Source organism: Danio rerio, chromosome 15 (assembly GCF_049306965.1).
Source record: "Danio rerio strain Tuebingen ecotype United States chromosome 15, GRCz12tu, whole genome shotgun sequence".
Lineage (NCBI taxonomy): Eukaryota > Metazoa > Chordata > Actinopteri > Cypriniformes > Danionidae > Danio > Danio rerio.
The window spans coordinates 36,554,297-36,572,838 of record NC_133190.1 but is presented as its reverse complement, the minus strand read 5'-3'; the positions used below and the strand labels follow the sequence as shown (position 1 = coordinate 36,572,838).

At 36.2% G+C, this 18,542-nt stretch overlaps 1 protein-coding gene and 1 long non-coding RNA gene across 6 annotated transcripts in view; one reads left to right on the top strand and one right to left on the bottom strand.

Moving 5' to 3' along the window:
* lsr (lipolysis stimulated lipoprotein receptor) overlaps nt 1-16,183 on the top strand; it is a 25,848-nt gene extending 9,665 nt beyond the window's left edge. For 2 of the 5 annotated variants that reach the window (XM_005157633.5, XM_005157631.6), the window contains 7 exons: nt 3,303-3,449; nt 5,069-5,266; nt 5,367-5,417; nt 5,646-5,774; nt 8,360-8,648; nt 13,019-13,481; nt 15,472-16,183. In XM_005157633.5, the coding sequence (XP_005157690.1) occupies nt 3,303-3,449; nt 5,069-5,266; nt 5,367-5,417; nt 5,646-5,774; nt 8,360-8,648; nt 13,019-13,481; nt 15,472-15,507 (1,313 nt within the window). In that variant the 3' untranslated portion in view covers nt 15,508-16,183. 5 annotated transcript variants of the gene reach the window in all.
* LOC141377876 (uncharacterized) lies at nt 16,120-18,542 on the bottom strand. Its single transcript, XR_012390973.1, has 2 exons — nt 17,964-18,542; nt 16,120-17,379 (listed from the first exon to the last, which is right to left on the bottom strand). It is a non-coding gene; the product is annotated as an uncharacterized lncRNA (long non-coding RNA).

Sequence of the window (18,542 nt, the reverse complement as noted above, 5' to 3'; positions counted from 1 at the left end):
CGATGGAGACAAAGGAAACCATAGCAAGACATAATCTTTAAAATAATGATTTCTATTAAAAATGTAAAAAGGTTTTGTGATTATAATAATAACAGCGGGGCATTAAATAAATGCATATTTTCCGTGGAGAGAGCGATTTGAAGAAGTCTGCTATTTTATTTGACGGAAGACAAAAATATGATTGGAAAAAAAACAGCCTATGTCGGTTATTAAAAATAATCAGTCAGTGTTTTCAATTTGTAATATAAATTAATCATTTAAGTGGAAAATAATTTAGGGCAGTCCTATTTATTTTATTAATTTTATTTAGTTTATTCTGTTCTTCTGTGCTAAGCACTGCAGGTGCGTGAAAATGCTCTGTTGTATTGTTCTATTATTAATATGCTAGCATATAAAAATAAATCAGTATTTTATGCAATATTTAATGTGTCAGACACAAAATAGACACGTCAATTTGTTTAATATAAAATTAATAATAATCTGACCAGTTAACCGTTAATAACCGATTAATGAGCGGCGGTTGTCGGTTAGCAAAATTAACCGAAATGAGCATTCCTAATCAGAACATTCAGACTCATTTCGTGTCCCTAGCTGCTTGCACTCTCAGCAGTCGCACTTTTATTTTTTCAGCCTCATATTCATTTTCATTCAGCTTCAATCTTTTTATTCATTATTTTGCCGCAGCTCGGCTCTTTTTATTTATTTTCTCGCAGCCCCGTGAGCAAAATGCAGCCTGCAGGTTAATGATGATGTAACTGTCATTCAACCCCAAACAGCGGCACCTTAGTGAAAATAAGAATTCGGGTAATTAATATTAATGAATATTACACCTGCTCAATGAAGATCAGATGATTCAAGTAATACTGTGGTTAAAACAGTCTTGCAGGCAGCATAACAGCGCCATTGTGGTTTAGTGGTCAGCACGTTGCGTTATGATGCCGCCAACCCGAGTTCGAACCTCACCAGAGTAAATTGTGCGTGCGTGCGTGCGTGCGTGCCTGCGTGCGTGCGTGCGTGTGTGTGAGTGTGTGTGAGTGTGTGAGAGTGTGTGAGTGTTTACACCATTGTGTGCAATATTTGTATGCTTATAACCACCTCTGATCATAGTAGGGGTCGCAAGTCACTGGAATTGTTATTTTAGGGGTCGCGGGCTGAAAAGTTTAAGAACCCCTGCCTTAGCTGACATGTAAATGACTGCGCAATTTTTTTGAGACGCTATGGATATTCTTACTGGACAAATGTGAACAAAATTGGATATTATTACTGGACAAATTCTTACTTAAGACAATGATTGCATTTGCTGGCTGATAGTGGAGCAGTGTCTCATATCTGCATGCGCACATGACTCATGATTTGTGTCTGTGCATGTAGGATGTTGTTATGCTGCATGCTGGAATTGAGCCTTGGCAGACTATTGTGAGGCCAAACCTGTCCGGCTGCTTTCTCTTTATGTGTGTCAATTTTTTTTTTAGGTTGTTTAGGTTTAGGCTTTTTTTTAGGGATTTTTTTCTTGCCAGCAGCAACAACAACTGACAGACGTGTGCACACATGAAGATGAGTGCATTCATAGCATGAATGTATACTAAGTATCAAAGAAGAGGAATATACTATGCTTATGTACTGTATGTGTTTAACCAAAGACAGAATGTGTCATTTTGGTGTCTGCATCTAATTATTTAAGTATATTACAAAAGTTATTTTATATATATATATATATATATATATATATATATATATATATATATATATATATATATATATATATATATATATATAAAGAGAAAATTAACTAAAAGTGTTTACTTTTAGTTTTTTGTTTCATTTGAAAAGTATTAAAGGAGACCTAAAAATCAAAAATCACTTTTAAAAGGGGTTTAAACAAAGGTGTGTGGTAAAAATGTGTAAATATAGCCAGCATCTAATGGTCAACATAAATTAATTCTTTTTTATAAAACCACAACATAAAAACAGTCTGCAGAAACACTTTAATTGACATTCTTCTTTTGTACATGTCAGCAGATCTCTCCCTCAATAGCATAGACAGCCCTGAGTGAGAAGCAGAAAATAATGTCTGCAACTAAGAGGCATTATAAACAGTCTCTTAGACTGCCTTTTTTTGAGCCGCCACTTAGTAAAAAACAATAGTCTGAATCTGCCACTATGCTGACACACAGCCATTTGTAGCTTCACCGTCCTCTGAAAAGAGCACTATCTCATTTGAATTTAAAGCGAGTTACCAAAATGGCACAATTATGATGAAAACCTAAAAGGGACAGTTTCAGAGAGTTATAAAAAATATTTGTGTGATATTTTGAGCTAAAACTTTACATACACACACAAGAGACATCAGAGACTGAGGCCCAATCCCAATTCTATTTTGTTTATCCCTAGCCCTTGGCCCTTGAAACTAAGTGTAAAGGGGAAGAGCTTCAAAATTTACCCTTAGGAAACGGGACAGCACTACAACACCAGCACACATCATGTCATCGCGATCTCTTCAGACGATATCATGTTATTATCGATATATTGTGGCAATAATATCATAACTGTACTGTGCATTTACACCTTTAACAAAACAACATTAAAGCTTTGCTTTACCAGACCCTATAAAAAGGTTCCCAGACACTAGATTTTTCTGACAGGGTATTCGAGTGTCATCGTGACACATGTGGAAGTATGTTGTGGGACTATTGTACAGGAGCTAGTATTATGGATTATAGAGAACAAGATTTAGCGTCTTTTTTAAATGTATTAAATTGTTTTTCTGAAAAGCATGACTGTAAAACACGAACGCCGTTATGAGTGTAGTAAAACATTTTCTTTTGTGTTGTGAAAATTCTTAATAATGGCAAAAAATACTAATTTGTGCAGCCGTGTTGCTGTTGTAGCTCATATATTTGGGGAAATGTTTGTACCCTTGATTTCGAGTGTGGTCCTGGAAAATCTCCAATTCAAGGGCTATCTATCCCCTCCCCTTAGCCCTTCACCTTCAAGCTAAAGAGAATTGGGACACCACTACCCTTTTATGTCAATGCATAAAACAAGGCGTAAGGGGAGGGGTAGAATTGGGATTAGGCCTTATTTTATATCTTTTAAAAAGGGCATAACAGGTCCTCTAAGTCAAAATCTAATTATGCAAAGACATTTGTGCAGTTACACTATGAAATCAGCATTGCATTTGCACAAGATTCTGTTTTTCTTCCAGGTTTTTCTGTTTATTGCCCTGAGTCTTCTGTTTATTATCTGATGCAAGCGGTTTGTCTGTTTCCCTCATTGTTTCAGTGTTGTTTGTTCTTCTACAGACTGGTTGTTAGTGGTGTTGGTGGTCCTGGGTTTCCTCTTGCTGTTGCTCCTGATTGGTATCTGCTGGTGCCAGTGTTGCCCTCACACCTGCTGCTGTTACGTCAGATGCCCCTGCTGCCCGGAGCGCTGCTGCTGTCCCCGCGCATGTCAGTCCACACCAGCACCACTTAAACAGACACAAATACTCATCTTTTCAGTTCTCATTTTAGGATTTTCATTTTTAATCATGTTGTTTTGTGCGTTTGTCTTTTTTTTAAAAAGTACTACTATTTAGGATTAATTCATTCTTATTTAATCTAATTTTTATTCTAGCTAATGTTTTATTTAATTTCAGCTTTAACATTTTCTACAATCAACATAGCAAAAACAAGATTATTTACTAACAGGTTTCATTATTATTTGCGTTATTTAATAAATTGGTTAGACTTTTATAAGGTTTCTACTTTTAATATCTAGATATGATTTGATTTAATATCTATTTCGTTTATGTATTTTTTTAGATACTTTTTTAGTAATTCCACTTAATAATTCAACTACTAGTTTATATTTGTATTTTTTTTTTTTATTTGTACAATTTTTAACAAAAAAAAGAATTTTAGGCCTTGTTTACACCAATACGTTTTAGTTTTAAAATGCTCAACTTTTGCTACAGTTACGCCTTCCAGCCACACTACCCCAAAGTTTTAGAGTCCCGAAAATGGAGCGTTTTGGAAATGCTGAGTTTAGTTTTATAACACTGCTTCTCCATGTCAATGTGCATGGGAGAAAACCGAGACATCTGAAAACGGAGGCGTGACTTCAGACATTAGCCTATCTGATTGGGCTTTTTTTCAATATTAAGTAGACCATCACAAAGTTCAGTCTTGCATCCTTTCCTTTTAAGTTCAGACTTGGCAAGTTTGATATGGAAAACAAACTCCCGTGGACATGGGAGTCCTCTTCTAAGGGAACACTGTAGTTTATAACGTCATTCACATCACCCTTGCTGCAGTTTTAATAATCAATAATGGCAACCAATAAAACAATAAGTTTATTTAATAAAGAAAATTAAGGAAAGCAATCAGTCGAATATGCAGAATCAGATTATGTGGTTACATAAATTAATATATTTACTTTGCACTTAGCCAAAACACGTTATCTGAGAACAAGTTATAGATTCAAAAGACAGAAGAGTCAATAGATATAGACAAGATGATTTAAATATCACACTTAACAACTATAGTGAGATGAAATCCAGCAGTAGATTCTTAATGAACTGTCCGACGTGTGCTGCTCACACCTGGGGAGGTGTGTTCAAAGTCCCCGGTTGACTGGCTTGAGCTCAGAAGTGCACTTAAGCAGCAGCGCACTTCTGCGGTCACATGATGCTCGTTTTTAGTTGTGTAGTGTGGACGGAGAGCTTTTCAGAAACGCTAGATGAAACGGCAGTGTTTATGTGGCTTGTTTTTATTCTAAAAATACTATTTTAAAACTTAAAACGTGTTGGTGTAAAAGGGGCCTTAGTAGGTTTGGTTTAGTCAATAATGAACGTTGATGTGGTAAACTGTTCCGTGCATTAGAAACATACTGCAACATATTTGCAATGTTAGTAAAGCAGAAAGTGCTTTGTGCTTAAAATGTCATTAGTTTTTGTTCCAGCTGTTACTTAAAATAATGGGTAAATGAAATAAGTTAAATAAGAAATGTATGCATGGATATTTGATAACAATATTATTGCACTTTTGACTAAAAATAAAATTGACACCATAAATGATTTTTCTCACAGTATATGAGGCTGGTAAAATGGTGAAGTCTGGCATTCCCAGTCAGTACGCAGCCACTGCCTACGCACAAAGCATGTACGGCCAGCCTGCTTACGGAGTTGGTGCAGCCATGCCGGGCATTCCTATGATGCCTATGCAAATGGGAGTTGGTGGTCCTCCATCAAATGGCTATGGCAGAGACTACGATGGAGCCAGCTCAAGTACACTCAACATCTCATTGCTTTACATGTTGCAGTTTATGTAACATAATGATTACACTAATTTATGGTATTTGTTGTTCATTTGCTCCTCCCACTACAGTTGGCCAAGGATCTCAAGTGCCGTTGTTGCAAGAACATGATGCTGGAGGAAGTGTGTTTCATTCATATGTTTATTATTATATTATATTATATTATATTATATTATATTATATTATATTATATTATATTATATTATATTATTAAAATTGTATTTTAATTGAATCTAACACTTTTAACTAGTTGTTTTTCTTGTATTTTTGATCAGTTTATAGCATTTTTAATTGAACTTAAATTATTCAGGTGTTCTGTTAGATGTGTAATATTGGTATTTTGTCTTCAGACCGTAGTGGATACCGTGTCCAGGCAGACCAAGATGGAAACCCAACACGTGTGCTTTATTACATGGAGCGAGAGGTTGCCAATCTCGACCCCAGTCGCCCAGGGATCGCTCCAGGCAAATACAGTCGTCGTGAGTTCTGGAAACGGGCACTATCTTTCACTCTGAGGGTTGGGTTTTGAATACAGTGGTGCTTAACTGGACTTGAGTAAATCCTACACTAATGTTCAAATCAACGACAGTGGCTACGTTTACATGGACATCAGTAATCAAATTATTTGCCTTAATTTAAATAAGACAATAATATAATGAAGGTGTTTACATGAGTTGCTTTTCGAATGTTCCTTTTATGTTCCCATTTTACATGTTATAGTATATACTGTAGTTCGATTAGTGTCGTTACATCAACATTTGATGCTAGTTTCCTTTAGCATTTTACGCAACAGCATTTCGTGTTCACCGTATGTGATTTTGGGCGTTTCGTTTGTCATTTTGCGTCATGTTCATCTGCAGTTAATATCTCTCACTGTGCAGGCAAACAGAATACTAATTCTCAAGCAACAGATCACCTCTGCCATTCATTCACTAATTTTTCATTCATGACAAACTTGGAAGTACTGGATGAGAGCATAGTCATTGTTTCCCACCCGCACCAAAAATGTGCTCTATTGCTTGAAGCCATTCTCATTTGTTTGTCATCAAAAACATCTGACAACTGCTGTTAGTGTGTGCGTGCTATTGGACGTTTAAAGTACTGCAGTGTTACTTTCGTTTTTTCTCAGCGTGTGGTCAAGAGTAACGCACTAGTAGATTATTTCTGTGGCTGATTTAAATGTTCAAATAAATGTGCATAACTGCTCTAGATTTACTAAATCTCTATTTAGTAAATATTCACGGTTCATTTGATTATTATCAGTTTTAAAGCACCTGTATTTTGCTGAAAGAAGACTTTTTCACGGCTTACACATTATGCTGGTGGTATGATAATATTGCTAATATTCTGTTCAAATGATCTTATTTAATAGATATTCCTTATGCATATTGAGATTTCTATGAAAAATATGTACATTTTACTTCTGGTTGAACTGAACAAGTTAAAGTAAATGTGAATATATACTTACTTTTAAATTTTGGTGGGCTAGAATAATTATATTTATTATTATCAATATTATGACTATTTAAATGTAAAAATGCAAATCAGCCACAGATATATTTCAGCAGTTGTGTGAAGCAATAAACATGCTGATTCGCATTATCACTGGTGGCAGGTAATGCTTGAAATGTAAACATCTGGGGCCTCATGTACGAAGACTTGCGTTGAAATCATACTAAAATATTGCTTGCGCACAAAGCTGTAAATGTGCATACGCAGTAAAAAAATCAGATGTATAAAACACTGCGTACGCCGAATCTACCCCATGCTAATGACTCTACTTTGGCAAAACCCAACGGAAAAGCAATGGCAAAAGCAAGCAAAAAGAGAAACTTTGAACAGAATGTGAATTGAAGGTGCTGCTTTCCCAGGTAGACTGGAGGAAAACTGTTTTATTTGCATGTTTGTCCTCCGGAATTAATAACAAGAGAAAAAATAGAGTGGGAGTGTTTAGCTGATGTGGTTAACACAGTTGGGTCTGAACATCACACTGAGTGGATTAAAAAAGAAAAACTGCGATGTAAAGGTGTAAACTTTTGTAGTGTCTTTAACAACATGAGTGGCGTAGCTCGTAAAACACATGGCAACATGTTTTGACACGTTCAAGCATGAACTCAGTTCGAATCCAGCGTCTGATGAAGACGTTCTTCTGTTTTTCCCCGCTACATATTAGATTTTGGCTACTCTTCATCACGAGGAAGTCAAGTAGGAGTCATTAATAAGTGTGTGCATCATATATTATTTGCACATTTATTGAATGGAAATGTTTCTGATTCACGGATACAAATTCGTCTTCAGGTGGCACCTTTATAGCAATGTGTGTGCAGTCGATCGCTCCTATTACATTGGGAAAACCGGCGACTACTGCAAATTGCGCTTTAATGTTTGGCTGGTCAACCATGGTATGGAAACCTTGGATACCTGCTAGACATGCGGATGAACCATGTCTTATACAGCTGTCAATACACAGCTCAAAGATGTAGTGTGCAATTTAACACAACTGCCTCTAGGAGACGCCATTGGAATTAAAACAAACAAACAAACACACACAAGAAATGAACGGATGCCAGGCATGAAGTTGGTGTGGACCAACGCACATTTTTATGTTCATTTCATCGTTAGTAAGTCTAAACGCGAGCGTGAACAGTTTTTGTGCGTATGCAACATTGATACATGAGGCCCCAGGTTTGTTGTCCTAAGATATATCAATTATGTTTTTTCTTGTGCTTAAATGTTAAAATGGCCCTTTTATAAATTGTCAGTCGTAGAGTAGAGTTTGAGACCCCTGCTTTACATGGTAGACTCTTAATCAGAGTATTGTCTCAATCATATTAAAATCAGAGTATGGGTGTCCATGTAAACATAGTGAGTGACAAGGTTAGAGATTCACAATCGTGTCCTCCTTGGGTGTTTGAAAATCCACAGGCAATCTAAAGGGAACAAGCTTAGTCTCAACAGTGTTTCCTGTAGATTCTCTGGTGATTCTTGGTTTTTAAGGTTGGATGACGATTTAGATTTATTTTACTATTTAGTCTTACGCTGTGTATCTTTATATATCTTCCAGTGGATGGTATGAGTGAGGTGAGCTCACTTCATGATGGTCCAGACTCTCGAAATCGTGGTCGAGCCAGACCTCCTCAGCTTACAACAGTGTACGATGATGTGGATGAAAACATGAGCACCATCAGCAGTGTCTCTCAGCACATGCGAAGGGATGAGCCCAGACGGGGAGCTGACAGTCGGGGACGCGCTCGTTCCATGGAGAACTTGGACGATATCAGCCGCGGTTACAGAGATCGAGATGACTATCCGCCTGCGCGCCGAGACGGTGGACCCAGGGGTGGTAGACGAGGGTAAGTGAAGGATTCATGCTAAATATATGCACTAATACGACAGTGGGCACTTAATAATATAGCATTAAAAGTTTACTTCAATAGGTTTGCAAGAATCCAACTAATAATATACACTGCAGCATCAGCTCTTTCAGTGTCGATGTCTTAAAATGTCTTAAATTAAAAACCACACTTTGGGCCTAAAAAAAGTTTTAAATGAATAACACTAAAATAATAGGTGCATTGGACATGAAGCAAGGCTGCAGCTGGCGATCAACTAGATTAGCGCAGGCAGGGGCAGAGTTGAAAACGGAACCATCAAGGCGGACAGCCGGACACTTCGAGGTTTAAAGTTGCCACAGTCATGATGAACGATCACATGGCGTGTTAATTTATTTATTTGTTTATTGCAATGAAAACAAATGATGTACAGTATAAATGAAGCAGAATACAGTATCTACAATTCATTTTAACAATAATAAGAGAATTATGAATCAAATTTAAGTATATGACAAACGCATAAAAAATAATGGAGAACGAGAGGGCTCATGAAAAGGAATTCACTATCCACGAATAGGCCTATTAAACACAAAACAGTCAGCACAAATTCTAGGAGTTTAAACATCAGTCTTCAGGCTACTAGATGTTCAATGGTATGTCAATACTGTTCCAGTTCTTGTTGAATATGCAAAAATGGTTTACATTTATTTACATTTTTATATATATAAAACTAAAACAATGTGTTTTGATTAAGTCTTTAACAATGATTAAGATTATTTTTGATAATGAAAGCATTGAAAAAAGCACTTTAATCCAAAAAGATTGAACAAAATAAGCAAAATAAATGAGCTACACTTAGAAGTTTCCAAGAAAGAGCAATAGGTACATCAATATCACTTTTAAAATCTTTGTTTAATTGGCTTGACAGGAAAAAATTATTTAACAATCATATATTTTTATTTTTACTAAAATATTTCTTTTAACTTAATTTGTAAAGAAATCTTTAAAGGGGGTCAGGGTCAATGATGATAATTATTTTATCACAAGTCTGTAAGACTTTTTTTGGGCAAATAATTAGGTTATTTACAAAAATATGTCATTTAAATTGTTTATGGAGTTGAATACAGTAGTCTGTATAAAAAGGCAGATTAAACCTTTAGAATGCACTATACAAACAATCATCATGAACAAATTATTTAAAAAAAGGTGATACTGCAGTAAAATATTTGTAGTCTTTTAATAAGCATGATGTGTGCAAGATAGAGAAGGTATAAAAAGTGAATTGTTTGTTTTGAAATTTGTGAGATGAAAGTTGTCCAATAATAAACCGGAAACACACGTGGTTGTTGTCATGCGGTGAACTCGGCCAATCTTGTAATATTGGTGTCGTCATCGCAGCTCCAGCCGTCGCTCTTCATATGCTGCACCCGCTGAATCAATCGTCTGATCTCAATCGTCCCACTTTAGGACCGATTTCAATCAGTCTGCGCAGCGTTGCATGAAGTCGAATACACCTATTGTGTTGTAGGTCTTGCATTATTTTAAACAGGTCTTAATATTTTTAAGTCCATGTAAAGCTACCCAATCTGACTGACACTCAATCACCAATAATCCATCTCAGAACTTTATTTTAATGCGATACAACTCACAACAGCTGTTAGACATTTTCACAGCAAATTCTCCAAATTAAATTCCCTAATCAGTGGGAAAAAAACTAAAGCAACACATCCCTTTACATGATCTTGCATTAATACAAAAACTATTAACTGAAGTAACCAGACCACTAGAAAAATAAAATAAAATTTACTTAAAATATACTTCATATTGGTCTTTAAATGTCTTAAATTTGACTTGAAGAAACCTGCAGAAACCCTGTTTTTACTCAGCAGTGTCTGAAATTGTTCATTTGATTATCCGCTTTCTCTGAACTCCTTATAAGAACCATCTCTGCTATGTCAGTTGTGATTGGTCAACCATATGCATGCAAATCTGAATTTCAGTTTCAACAGCTTTCTCATTAATTAAAAAGATAGAGACATACACAAAGTGCATTTGCTTTTGGATTTTAGAAAACCATGTCTTCCTGACATGTCGGGTTCTATAGATGTTGGCACCAGCATCTGGATTCATAGCACAGCAGATGTTTTGTTACAAGTTTTGGTTTTTAGAAATTTGTTAGAGTAGCAGGAGCTTGAATTAAGATCCAGATGTAAATTTATTTTCATTAAGAAAAACAATACCATCTGTAAAAACTCCCCTATCTTGGGTCACAATAACAGCAAGTACTACAACCATCCTATAGTAAAAAGTAGCCTAGCCTGGTTGGCAAATTGGTAGTGGCACTAGTACAACTTCTTAGACTTGTTTTTAGCCTTTTTCTCAAGGAATAATTCACCCAAAAATGAAAGATCTGTCATTGTTTACTTATTCTTTGCTTGTTTCAAACCTGTTTGACTTTCTTTCTCCTGTTGAACACAAAAGAAGATATACTGAAGAAATTTGAAAACCTGTAACCATTGACTGCCATAATATTTGATTTTCTTGCTATGGATGTCAATGTTTACATGTATTTAGTTTTCTTTTAAATAACTTTTTTAATGTTCAACAGAACAAAGAAACTCATAAAGGTGTATAACCACTTGAGGGTGAGTACATTTTATTTTAATGTGATCGATCCCTTTAATGCAAACATTTATTCACAGTATGGAGCCTTCAATTACAGAAAAACCATACAAGATCTACATATATGGAATTTCATGATAAAAACCACTTGTGAAACAAAAACGTTTGTAATATTTTTATGTTGGGGGGAAAAAGTCATTTGTTTCAGTTATTCCACTCATGAGTGTGGTCGAGTATGGTTACACATACTTCAAATTGGTCCTCTGCATTTCACCCATCCAAATGTAGCTCCGTACTCCCAGTCAGCAGCTTGATGTATATAAAGAGTCACATTTGAACAGCTGTGACACAATAGTTTCTGGGTGCTTTCACACCTGTGAATCGATTCATTTGTTCCGAAACAGTGATTACAATTGTTACTATGTTGCTCTTTGTTCTTGGTGTGGTTCGCTTTCACACGGCAAAGTTTCTAAAAGGACCAAAAGAGCTAAAACAAACCGCATGCAAGTAAATTCTTCTCACATTGATCAGAGTTTCAGGGCTTATTTTGCAGAGTCCTGCTCCGCTGTCATTCGTCCTTATTTTATTTTATGATAATGAGCAATAAAGACATAAGCGAAAAGCTGCGCTTTTCTTTTGAATGGTGACACTAACAGACATCGACAACAAGTATAAATCAGAGGTAAGACTTTCTCATACATAGCAGTTGGCTTATGCATTATAGGCTTTACATTCTAGAGAGAAATAACAGTTAAACTAAGACTGCAGTTCGGTCAATTTTCCTATACATGATACCCTGTGAGATAGCTGGGCTCGGATCGTATCGCTTTCTCACTACAATAGATTCGCTCCCGAGTTTGTTTCAATCAAGCCGAGACCTCCTCATTCAGATGATGTTGGACCAATTAATTTGGTGCGGATCCGAGCATGGTTGCTGGATTTACACATGCCAAACAAACTACGCTACCTGGGCAAACGAGATTGGTTCCGAAACAAAAGTCTAAGTGTGAAAGCACCCTTAATCTTTTTTTTTACTGGCTTTTAACGTATTTGAACTAATACTGCTGTCAATCAGCGCCACCTCCTGGACTGATTATTTTAAAAATGTGTCCTAATGGGAATGAAAAACAACTGCTGCGAGTCATTTTACCCTCATCGTAAAACAGCATCTTGTGCTATTTAAATGGAGCATTGGCATCACTAAAGTGAACATTTTCACTTTTTTCAAATATATAACCAACCCAAACGTAATTCACCAAAATGTTTGACACACACACACACACACACACACTGTCCCACTAACACATTGATTGAAAGAGTGGCATTTTTAAAATGACAGAAAAAGACATACCATGATAAATACTACACAATACAAACTAAATAAATGAAACAAACTGTTCTCGATTAGAATCAACATGCAAATCAGCAGCATATTATCAGTCATGTACTTTTATTGTTAATTTTTGGAAAAATTTTGCCGCTCTTGCTGATCACAATTCTAAATGGAAGTTCTAAGCATCCTACCGGACCTGCTGGTCATTATGGCGCTCTCCATGCAGCAATGAAGACAATGGTCTATAAGTGAGCCCTAAACCTAAGCACACACTGAGGAATTAGTGAGTTCAGTTTGGTATTGATGGTGGGAGAGAGCACTGTTCATTCACTCCCTCCACTTTCTATTTCTGCTAGTACATGGGAATCAAACCGGCATCCTTTTGATTATTGAGGCATAATAGAGGCACTTTATAACATGACTTTTCTTTCTTCAGTTCTGATGATGAGTGGAGCAGTAGCGGACGAGGATACGACCCAGTTGATGACCGTCGCCGCCGTGATTATTCCCCTGACAATCGTCCCCGACATGGAGACTCCTTCCGAGGGGCTGGTTTCCAGGGCCGCCGTACCCGTAGCCGTGATGACCTGATGGATCTGGTGCGTGATCCTGGCCGTGGAGGCAGGGACGAATATGACGACAGCTTCCTCAGGGAGGCCATGGAAAAGAAGAAGCTGGGCGAGCAGCAAAGAGGCCGCAGCCGTGAACGCCTTGATAGCGAGAGTGATCGATCCGACCGCTACAGAGGGCATCACAGTGGACCGCCACCTTTACCACTCGTACCAGCCTCCGGAAACCCTGATCGCCGTGGAAACCACAGCAACTTCCCACCTCCTCCCCCTCCCTATACTGAGGACACTGACAGCTTGCCATCATCCAAAAAGAGCAACTTAAAAAAGGTGAGCCAGGATTAAAAAAAGCTAGATTAAGGGTGCATGCAACTTGTATGCAGATGCGTGGCCAATACAGCACAAAAGAATAGCTTTTACATAGTCAAGGTGTCCGCTGGGTCTTAATGTATTAAAACGCTGAAATATTGACTTGTAGGTCTTAAATCGTTTTCAAAAGAGTGAAGGGTTAGCATGGAAAGGGGAGTTTCAGTACATGCACGGGCTAATTTAAAACACAGACGCAGGGAAGAATAACAGTAACTACGTTTAAATGGACATCAGTAATCGTATTATTTGCCTTAATCTGAATAAGACAATAAAATGATGAAGGTTTTTACATGATGTGCTTCTTGAATATTCCTTTCATGATCCCCTTTTACATGTTATAGCACATAATTCGATTAACATTATTGCATAATTGCAGTGCTATTCACATTTCCTCCAGAGTTTCATATAATTTAGGGTGTTTCATTCTTAATTTGTAGACTTTAACTGCAGTTTCACTTTCATTCAGGAACGTTTAATGCATGCCCCACGTGAAAAAAGATATTGGATGCAAGGAACTGCTGGAAGAGTGTTGTTTTAGTTTAACTTTCAATACTGCATGCTGTATGGGAGAAAAAAAACCATGCGCATTTCTCGGTAGATGCAGAGAATAGCGTTAAACAACTGTGTGTATAGACTATACCGTCATAAATGTGGTGAAAATCATACGCAGCAAAAATCGTAGTTTGATTGCGGTTTATATTCGGGGGGCAGCATTTACAGCGGATCTTTCAAAACCTTTGTTGTCGCACATTCATAAACGCAACATTGACAACCCATGTCTTCGAACGATTCTTTTTCTTCCACTTTTTTTATTGCGGTTGGCAACACTCTGCTCTGTCTCTCTGCCGTCTAACACTATATCGGGTAAAAAGCTATATCATGCATATTAACAAAGTTGCGCCTCATTTACAATAGAGCACGCTGATTGATTTGAACCAAGTGTTTCTCATGAATTAATGATGAGAACTCAAAGACGTCACGTTGTAGTTGCTGGTACAGACATCCAGTCTCCACACTGGAATTTACAACCGGATCTAATCGCCGTCACGCGTCTTCAAAATTTATTTTCAAACAGGAAGAACGTATTTGCTCAAAATAACGCAAAAACAATGAATTTTCACTTTTTTTATGAAATACATGTGTTCTAATAGAGTTTTAATAAGTGGCTCATGCAACTTTTTCATGAAAAATATTTTAGGTGCCGCTTTCACTAGTGTGCTTTTATTTTAAAATGTGTAGGTTTTTAATGTTACGCCTGGCATCCATACTACACTTGCATACTCGACCTTTAAACATGGAATATTTCGAAAAGCTAAAGACCCCATTTTACTTTGGAAATATAATTTGCATTTGTTTTTATTTTTTCCGAATGTGTAAATGAAAAGATTCACTTCACTTTAGGATGGAATCTCCGCTTTTGTTACACGAGGCGAGGATACATGTATATAGTTTTAAGACTTAATCGAATATTGCTGTAATATTTCAATTCATCTTTGTTTGTATAGCACTTTTACAATGTAGATTGTGTCAAAGCAGCTTCACATAGAAGATTACAGTAAATTGAAACCGTGTCAGTTCCTAGAGAAGGGTTGTGGCTGGAAGGGCATCCGCTGCATAAGAACGTGCTGGAAGAGTGGACGATCATTCCGCTGTGGCGACCCCAGAATATTAAAGGGAATAAGCCAACAAGAAAATAAATGAAACCGTGTCAGTTCAGTTTTCAGAGTTTAAGTTCAGTTAAGATTAGCTCAGATCAGTTCAGTGTGTTTTAATATTCACTGCTGGGAGTCCAAACACTGATGAGTAATCCATCAATGCACAGCTCAACTCGGGAAAAACCTGGCTCAGTTAGCACAACTATTTCTCATATGGCAAAATGTCTTGTAATATTCAATACTGTAATATTTCTCGCACAAACAGTGATCAGTTCTTTTGTGTTTTCTTTCTTCAGAATGGAGCTGTGAGCAGAGAGAGTCTGGTGGTGTGACGCTGCAGTGAAACCTCTGCAGGAAGTGTTTCATCTGCATATTCACCTCACTTATGAGTGGTTATGTGTTCAGGTTAAATGCAGACAAACATTGTGTATAGTGAAACGTGAATTTGTAATGTTCTTTTACGACATTTTTAATGATATTTTTGTAGCTACCGATATTTTTGATTATTTTACTGATATGCAGGCTCATTTATGATCTTGAAACTGATGTGCTTTTCTTACGGTATGTTTCCTGCCAGGAACATTTTTAGCAGTAAGTACTTACCCATGACTTCTTACACACAGCAGTCTGAATAATAATGTAACTTTTAATTGGTAATCATTTGTTTCATAGAGAAAATGATGAGCAATACAGGATTCCAGGTGTTCATTTAAAATAATGTAATATAAATAAACGATTAGACTCAAGTGTGGACTGAATGTTAATTGTAGTCTTAAGATGTCATGCAGTTTCCGCAAGAGAGTGATTTTTATAAGGTAATTTTACTTTTATTATAAATATTTTTTAGATGCAAAAAAAAAAAAGTCAGTGTGCTTATTTTGCTTGTTTTTATACATATTGCATACGTTTAGTATCGGTCTTAAATTTGGTCACACAGTTGTTTGTTTGTTTTTATTTTTGTACAGTCATGTAAGTACATTATAAATAAAGCATTTTCTATTGTGTTTAGATGTGATGTTCTGTCCCGGATCAGATGTGACATTTGCACAGCCTTTTTTACTTAATATATTGATGTTTTTTTAATTATGACCACTAGATGTCAGTTTACTATTCTTGTAAGTACACTTTTAGTTGCAGGGAAATGTGCTGAGTTCTTATACATTTGACATTGATGTGTACAGTTGAAGTCAGAATTATTAGCCCCCCTTTGAATTTTTTTTTCTTTATTAAATATTTTCCTAATGATGTTTAACAGAGCAAAAAAAAATGTTCAAAGTATGTCTGATAATATTATTTCTTCTAGAGAAAGTCTTATTTTTTTATTTCGGCTAGAATAAAAGCAGTTTTAAATTTTTTATGAACCATTTTAACGTCAAAATTATTAGCCCCTTAAAGCTATTTTTTCCGATAGTCTACAGAACAAATCATCCTTATACAATGACTTGCCTAGTTAACCTCATTATGTCATTTAAGGCTGTATAGAAGTGTCTTGAAAAATTTCCAGTAAAATATTATTTACTGTCATCATGGCAAAGATAAAAGAAATCAGTTATTAGAAATGAGTTAATAAAGCTATTATTTCTGGAAATGTGTTCAATAAATCTTCTCTCTGTTAAACAGAAATTGGGGCAAAATAAATAGGGAGGCTAATAACTCTTACCTTAACCGTATGTGTAAATTATTATCATTATGTTATCATTGAACCACTGTATATCATTTGTATGTCTACTAAATGAATACCAATTTACAGTTCTTACTGTTTGGTGAATTTGAGCTTTATTGTATGGATCCTGTACAGATCTATAAACCAGCCTATTCTCCTAAAATGTATATAAAAGAGTGCTCACTTGTAGGCGTTCTTACATCTTGGCTGTTATCTTGTGGGCTTAACGGAAAAAAAAGCATCTTTTCTAACCCAGATGGAGATGAAGGACCAACAACTGCCTATGTCTCAGAGTGAGTCGTAGTTTGTGGATCCACCATTGGTGGCCTGCCAAGATCACAGCAGAAAGGTGGCCATCAACACTCTCATCCATCTGCTGTCGTAAAAGCTGCCATTCCTTAAGATAGACAGGAGGATAGGTGAGATCTACTTAAAGGGATGCATTACAAAGTGTCAATTCTGTCTTTACTTGCCCTTCACTTATTTGAGTTCTTCTGTTGAACACAGTATATATATTTTGTAGAAAGCCAGAAACCAGGGGCTGTTGAATTTTATTTTTTTATCTCTAAATGTCAATAGCTACTAGCTTTTGTGTTTAACAGAAAATAATTGCAGCTGGTGTTTTTCAGCCAATGCTAAACTTCCGGTGGAAGGTTATGTGACTATTTTCAAATTCATAAGTTTCCTTTTACAGCATTGATGTTGTTAAAGGAACCTTATGAATTTGAAAATAGTCCATAAATGGAATTCAATGCAGTGGTTCATCTCTGGTTTGAGACCCACTTCATATCGTATATATATCAGGCAGGGAAGATCACTGATATTTAAAGAAATTGGACCTTAAACGTGGCAATTTTTTAATGGAAAGACGGTTTGTCGGAAGCGCTGAGGCTGGCTGGCTGTGCATATAACCCATTGCTAATTTCTGTAAGATGTCCCATTTAAGACACTCGATCACGGACATATCATGTATGTACATCGTCATACATTTATAGGCCTATTAATTGATTTTGGCTTTATTAAAAAACAGAGGAGTATAAACTGTTATCTCTAACAGTAAATTACATATTTGAGTATAATTGATGGTGAATATGTATGGAGCAAAATGGCTTCTTTTTGCAAAACCTGCTAAATATCGAAGTTTATTGAAATAGGCATTGAGTATGGTGGCAGTGTCTGCTCATGCACGATATGATATCTATTTAAAAGCGCGTCCGCAGCTTTGTAGTTTGCTGCTGTTCGCGTGCTGTTCATAATAGTGGATTCTGATTGGCTGTCAATGTTTTCATCCGTTAATTGAGTTCGATTGAATATCTTTTTCTTCTATTAAACTGTACAAACCCGTACTGATAAACATTTGAAGCGCAAACAGTTTTGCCTTACATACACCACTGTACTTCTATTTTCCTATGGCTGGTGATGAAGATGAAGTCTTTCACATTCACAGGAACAACTTCAGGTGCGTTTTTAAATAATTTCCCCTAGAGCTAATATTCAGTCTTTGGCTAATATCAGCATCTGACTCTTCCTTAAAACTGGCTAGCAGTGTGTTTTTACATCTTTTAAAATCGTCTCATCTTTTGGCCTAGAAGATGGTTATCGCAACAATATAAGAAATCACATAGATATTTTCACAGATTTTTTTTTAAATAAAAAAATATTGACTATAATACAAAATTATTTTATAATGCAAAAATTGTTTCT